At 40.2% G+C, this 7,500-nt stretch overlaps 1 protein-coding gene across 1 annotated transcript in view; it reads right to left on the reverse strand.

Moving 5' to 3' along the window:
* Nucleotides 1-737: 737 nt before the first annotated feature.
* LOC138041539 (glycine receptor subunit alphaZ1-like) overlaps nt 738-7,500 on the reverse strand; it is a 17,485-nt gene continuing 10,722 nt past the window's right edge. The window contains exons 7-9 of the mRNA XM_068887280.1: nt 5,987-6,124; nt 3,252-3,607; nt 738-2,587 (exon numbers count right to left, since the gene is read on the reverse strand). Coding sequence (XP_068743381.1) covers nt 2,288-2,587; nt 3,252-3,607; nt 5,987-6,124 — 794 coding nt within the window. The 3' untranslated portion in view covers nt 738-2,287. The remainder of the gene's footprint in view (nt 2,588-3,251; nt 3,608-5,986; nt 6,125-7,500) is intronic.

Raw genomic sequence — 7,500 nt, forward strand, 5'->3', positions numbered from 1 at the left:
ACAGTTAATTGTTTTGCCAGTGTTATCCCCTTGAGCTCAATAAGACATGCCCTGGGTGCCAAAGGGTTTTTTTTCCGTTCGCTTGCCATTATTCCTCGCGAAAGAAAAATAAAACCTCTGACACCCAGGGTAAAAAAGAACGTTTCAACAACGCCAATACTCGACAAAGTCCAATGTCAGTGGACGACCTTTGTGGAACATGTCAATGATAATTTTTTGCATCTTCCGTTAAACATTGATCTTCAAGAAATAAGGTATGTAAAATCTGCCAAGATTGTTAAAAAAAAGCTTCTTTCCTGTTTACAACAAAACTTTTAGCCTAAGGATGTATAAGTAAAATGCATCTGGGTTGGGTTCACATTCAGTGAATTAACTTTACCCAGTCACTGTCAGGCCGCCCCCCCCCCACTTTTTTTTCTACTTACCAGTGTCGTTTGAGCGACCCAATTTTTAAAATTTATAGTTGTTGAGTTTTTTCAAGAATTTGTCAAACAAAAATTGTAATCTGAAATATGAACATTGGTTTTTTTCCCTTGTAGATTTTCAGTTTCAATTTCAACTCCAGAATAAATGTGACACTCTGACACATGAGAGGCTCTCTCTCTCCGCATGGAAGGAAAATATGTTAACACTAACTCTACTCATTTCTGCCCCATGTGACTCGCCTCTCTTTGAGATTGTTTCTGATTTTCTTTTTGTTTGCTTGTTGTTGTTTTCTTAGTCCGACCAACCGACAATTAAAAACAGACGAAACGCATTCGACGGGAAAAGGAAATGAAAGGGGGACGGCCTTAACTTTGAATCAGCGACGTTGAATGCTGCATAAAGAGCTCAAGTCTAGCCGACGGAAATCGTTTACATTCTAATTCAAACAGTGTTATCAGCAGACTCTTTATTAATAAAGCCGCAACGGCGTTTCAGTGTTCTTCCTCAGTTTTTAAGAGCTATTAAGAACCGTGCGAACACCGTCAGCTCGACCAGAAGCGGGTCAATGACAACCAAAATGAACGTTATGCCATGAGAACGAGAATCGCGCACGCGTATCCGTCATCAAAACAACTCTCCTAACGTAGGCATTTCACTTGTTGTAGATGAAACGATGGGGCGTTTTACGGATAAAGGGATGATGAGATGTCTTTTACATTACTTTAGGCCTTTTCTCTATTCGGCGAAGTTTCACTACTTTTTTTAGCATAACGCTTGCCGGATGCCGATGTATTCGTCTCACATATTTGTCACAACTTTCACCTGCAGAAGAATTCCCCAAGATCCATGCAATGAGTGAAAAGTTAGATGCTAGCTAACTACAAAACAGCCAAGCAGTCCGTTTTTATTTTTTCCCGGGCTTTCTTCGAAATGCGCTTTGCTGGTCACTATCATATTTGCAGGGAAGCAAAGTCTCGGTTTGTATCCAGCTGGGGCCCGTTTCTCGGTTGTCCCGAAACTTTACGGGTTATTTTCGGGTGTCACAATTCCCTCTGCTTCTCAAGAAGCGAGAGGATTTAAGTCGTCAAACTTCACAGTCAGTTTGCTTTTTGTTACCTTGAAAACATGTTAAAATACCGGCTTTCCTGAACAAGCGGCTGGCAGGTTCACAAATGGCTTTAAACGGTCCCCAGAATGTGTAAGCAAAGAAAAGTCAGTATTCTGTCAGGGAAATGGCATGATATACCTTTTGGTGCTTCTTCATTGAATTCGTCGATTGTGAAGGGGTTTGTAGGAGTCAACTAAGGACTCCACTCTTTTTTTAAACATCAGGTTACTTAAAGGGGATATAGAACAGACAAGAGAACCAAACATCTTTAATTTTGGGGAGATTTCGACAGAATTCTCCAATAATGATGTAGTCGGTCATTGTCCATGCAGAATAAACTAAGCTATTGTAGCAAGAACACTCGTCCAATGCTTCCTTCAGTGGTGGATTGATCGATAGCAAAGAAACACGGAAAATCGAAAGAGGCAAATGTCAGGCTAGGGCCTAGTAGCAGCAGTACTGTACAGTTTTTTGGTCTTTTTTTTTAAGTAGACCGAAGTTTTTACTGAGCAAGAAGTACACTGGCGGTTCTTTTCGACGAGAAATGCACTTCCAGCGGAAGCCCCACGTAATCTGTGCTGGAGTTTGTAGCATCCCAATGTGCAGTACTACGGACTGTCACCACTGGTGATTCAGTCCTTCACTTCGTGAAGACATCATTTCGTGGCCTTTCACCGCGCGTCTGATTCACATCAGCATCCACACATAACCAATGGCATCATCGTTGTCGTCACTTTTTCGCACATAATGACGTCATCGCTGCGGAATATAGTAGGACCAATAGACGATGTTGAACAATCCGAAAAGAAGTGGGAATATTTTCCGCGCGTGTCGGTCGATAATATGAGGAGGATATTGCTGAGTAGGAAAACCTTCCACATAGTTATTGAGAGGCGTTTGCTTTCTCCTTGATGCTGAGAGATTCTCGTGAAGAAACGCTCCTTTCCTAAGCGATACACCTCCAGCAACACCATTAGGTCGATCTTTATTGGAGTGATAATTTTGGTCTATTATCTCGGCTATGGAGTTTGCTTCTTGGAACGGCGTTTGTGGCTTATGAAAATAGAAATAATGATCTTTACATTAGCCTGTGTACCAGCTTAAAACACAACGTTGATAATGTGGTGTCATGGTGGCCATGTTGGTTTTACTAATCCCACAGCATCTTTATTGGTAGCACGTGATCAAGAGTTCTCGGTCCCAGCAATTAAAAAGGCTCTCGGGATTGGTTCAGAAAAATGGCCTTACATGCCAAGAGGGGAGTGGGTGAGGGACGGTGGGAAGTTGCGCACGTAAGAAAAATGAAACAAAAAGACATGGGTCTACTTTGGTTAGCTTTTTGAAATCAAGACATGGAAAATATTTTCTGTTTTTTTTTATAGGGGAGGAAACGAAACACGTAGCTACAATTCCTTTCAACATAACAGGAGTCCATTGTGTTTGTGAGGAGTTTTCCCACCCTTTGACGAAAATCTCTTGGTAGGGCCGTGACAGATAAGTAAATAACACAAGCAGTAGATCCTAATCGTCACTATTATTTCGGGATCGACGTACTGTTAGTCTTGCTTATATTCACCCACAAAATCTCCAATATCGCCTATCTATGCTAAGATGCTATTTCTTTGTTCCCCTTTCATGATTCTTGCGCCTCGAAATATCCCAGAGAACTTCCTATCTAAATAGAGGATATTTTCTTACATTTTGAATCAACACTTACCGGCGCCAGACTAGCATTACTCCGAAGTAGAGCGGACGATTTATCAGGAAAGTTTAACACGCAGACATACTCTACCATACACGACACAATGAACATGAATGACGTAATCAAATAATAATCCACTGCTTTGAGGTACGAAATCCTTGGGAGACTGGAACTGGCTGATTGGAATAGAAACATAGTGCTAAGAATGCAGGTGATGACGAGTGAGATGCGAGCTGGCACTGCATGACGGTCAACCCAAAAGCTGAGCCAGGAAAGGAAAACGACGAACCCCGAAGGAATGAAAAGCTGGAAAATGAAGTAAGTTGTTCGTCGCTTGAGGGAAAAAGTTGCCTTTAGACTATCGAAAGAACCTAGAAGAAAAGAAAAAGATAATTCACTTGCTTTCATATGATCTGAAAATCAGTCAAATACAAGCGTAATTTAGGGTGTTTTGGACTGGACGTTTCAAAAGAGGGTATTTGTACCGATTACGTGAGTACATATGTTTGCGGTGAGGGACTTTATGGTTAACTAAGTGACGCCAAAACCAAGCAACGGGCATCTTATTTTGTATCTGGATGTGACTTATGCCCAAAAATTCACCTAATTAGATGCACGTCCAATTTTGATATCCAACACGAAGTGCCACTTTACGCCTAACCTCTTGCTACTTACTTCAAACAATAAGGTAAGGACTGGATTACATATCCGCAGTTCAATATATGACTTTATTCTCGATCAACACTTCGTAAAAGTTCCTTCTGGTCTTCTTAAAACTATATATCAATATTTATTTACTTTTGGATCAATATTTGTTTTGCATAAAGCAGGCTAACAAAATCTGTACCTTGCTTTGTTCGCACTTTCGAGCTTTAAAATTCAATTTTCAGTCGTATGTTCCAGACAGCAAGTCGCATATTTTGACGTCTACCATCCAGATACTAACCCCACCGGACAGGGGGGATTAACTTCAGTGGACTTTTGTCTTGGAAGCTGTCAGAAGCTCAGAGTACCCGCTTAAACTTGTGGTGACAAAGAAGTTGTAAGGGAACTTGAAAATGATCAACATGTCAGCCTTGAAGCCAATGTTTCTGGATTTCCTTTTATTTCCTTCAACCTTTCTGGGTTTAGTATTTTACTGAACTACATGCATGGCCTCTCAGGGGATATTTAGCAAAGACATCTACCATGGCACTGCATGTAATGATTTACGATACCAAAAAAATATCGTGTACTATTAGATCTACGTATTACGCAAAGACAACTTGAATCCCCTGAATCGAAAACCAAAACGCAGCTTAGTTGACAGTTACGGAAAGAACCCCTATCAAGTTACTGCACTACCAAACGTACGCAATGCGTTCCTATTTTAAAAATATCCCGTATGTTGTCAATTTTCCCCCCAAATCCCTACAATTTTTTACCTAAATATCTTGTATCCTGATTGCTTCTCGGCCTTTTGGCTAGGATTAGTTTCTCGGCCAAGGGCTACGGTCAAGTACCATTGTACTACGGTACTTTTTTCAGGGCCTTATGAGGCAGGCACAGAACAGTTTCGGCTGTGTGTTCTCTCGAGATGCGATCAGCTCAAGTGTAGAATCATGATAGACTTTTGTAGATTCTGAGAAGTATTTACTACTTGTAGCTTCTGTTGAGCATGTTTTGAATCGATGATAGAGTTTTGGCGACTTGAACCGAACTACTGGATTTAAGCTTTTTTGTTAACGAGATTTCAAGTTATTGTGGAACGTTTGGTACCAAGTTACTCCAATACTGATATTCAAGATTATGGAACTGTAAAATTTGAACTTTGGACTGGACTATGGAACACGCAACTAAGGGATTTTAGAATTGTGAGCGTTGAGACAAATGTAGTACAGGTGCTGTCTTTTTGTCTTCGCCGCGGCAGATTTAAACAGTTTTCAAGGAACTAAATCAGAATTACGGAACCGGACTTCTAACACAGGATGATAAGTTGTTGAACTGTGATTTGTAATAAGTTTTTCGGATGATTTAGATTTGATCTTGAAGCTTTTGGATGAACGGAATTAAGGAAGCAAGTAAAACCGTGGGACTAGAGTGAAGTCTCTTTTTAAAAGAATCCCGTAACGTGATAACTAACAGGGATTCGTTGTTTGCATTTGCAAATTTAGTGACATTAATAATGAGAGTTTTTACAACAAACAACTTCAATTTAAATTACAGATTAATCTTTGTGGTAATATCTCACCCTTTTCCGAAGTTTATCCGGAGTTGAAGTTCACTGTAACTGGGCAATTTTTGTTAACTGTTTGTGCATCCCACGGATGCGCCCTTAAACCAGCAACCAGCCTTACCTTATTATTTTGTTTTTAATCTAATTAGGAGCATTTCTGGACATAGAGCGGTTTTCAATTGAGTGTCGAAAGAAATGAGCGAATTGCTTTGGTATATGATTACTTCACTTAGCGATTGGTTCAAAGTTCTCGCGCCATTTTTTCAACCAATCAGAAGTGAAACCAAAACCAATCCTGGTTTGCACGCGCTACGTGTAATTACTTTGAGTTTTGATTGGTTTACCGGATTGTCTCCGTCCTTTTTGATTGGCCAAAGTACTTACTTTAGTTTTGGTTTTACGACACTGGATTGAAACTCGCTCTATACGTGTATTTTCATCCACACAACCTTCTAGTTTAATTCACAATACCTAGACTTTCAGAGAGTGCAAATTCCTCCTTATAGAATACTTAGTTTGATTTAGATAGCCCAACCTTTGCTATTAGTGGATGCCTTTTTCGACGTGGTGATGTTGAGTAGATCATACTGCGCCAGTTCGGTTACAAAAACCTCAATGGCATTCGAGCCTGGGTTTTTCCAGTTATACACTACATCATCCACTGTATAGGCATCTGCAATGGGAAAAAGATCATAATTTATTTCAAATTTAGCTTGTAAAATGTAACTAATCAGCGACTAATTATTTTGAGGGTATGGGGTAATCCACTGTATTAATTAATTCTATTCTTGGGTTTCACTCACGTGATCAACAGCCTTGTTTTTCAACGAAAACAAGAGAAGACATTAGCATAATAATAGCTTTCAATTCCCGGAGGATTGGATCGGGACACCAACATGGACGCCATTTCATTGTTTGGGGACACCAACATGGCTGCCGTGACGTCATGTGAAATCCAAGAATTAGCTTTGGCAGAATAGCACCAAGAACGGTGCTGACCACAAAAGAAAAGCGGGCTCCGGGGACGAGAATGGAATGAAACTTAATTGGCTCATGCGATTACAACTGCTCGAGTACGATTTTTTCAATTGATTAACAACTCCGACACGATGCCAAGCCTTACTAAAAGATAACTACGGAGCCCCATAAGGGACACACGTCATTTTTATTTTACGGCCACTTTTACTGTTACTTTTAGTGCTACTTGAGTGCCACTTTTAGTGCTATTTTTAGTGCCACTTTTAGGGCTACTTTTAATTACAGAAAAAGTCCTAAAAATTCATACCTAAAAAATGCTTTTAGGCCTAAGGCTAGCTTTTATGAATGTTTAGGATACTTTCTGTATTGCGGTTAAAACAATGACCTGTGACCCAGTGTGTTTTGTACCTGCCGCCCGCACGGGTAATTAAAAGTGGCACCAGAAGTAGCACTAAAAGTGGCACTACAACGTGGCAGCACTAAAAGCGGCACTAAAAGTCGCATTTAAAGTAGCACTAAAAGTAGCACTAAACGTGGCACTAAAAGTAACAGTAAAAGTGGCAGCAAAATAAAAATGATGTGCGTCCCTAATGGGGTTCCGTAGATAACAGAGAGTTGAACAATGCAGTTATGAAATGTGAGAGGGCTGAAATTGAGAAACCCGAAGAAAAACCTCTCGGAACAGAGTAGGGAATCAGCAAACTCAACCTCTTCATAATGTCTAGCAAGGGAATCGAAACCCGGGTCAAAATGAGTGAAAGACGTACATTCATGGTATCGGGTGCAGGAATGCGCAGTGGTGAGAGCACTTGCTTTCCACCAACGCAGCCCGGATTCGATTCCATGTCAAGTCAATTTTTATTTACGCTCACACAGAAATAATAATTAATACAAACTAGTGCTTAAAATATAAAATCAGGAGATTGTGAAGAACAAGACATTTTACAATTGTAGGTTCATTGTGCAGAGTTTCATGAAACTAACCGCGTAGGTGACCCAAAGCAAGAAATATGAGTAAAAGGAATAGACATGCAAAATAATTGTTTTAGATAAAAAGCATTACTTCATCAA

Source organism: Montipora capricornis, chromosome 3 (genome assembly GCF_036669925.1).
Source record: "Montipora capricornis isolate CH-2021 chromosome 3, ASM3666992v2, whole genome shotgun sequence".
NCBI lineage: Eukaryota > Metazoa > Cnidaria > Anthozoa > Scleractinia > Acroporidae > Montipora > Montipora capricornis.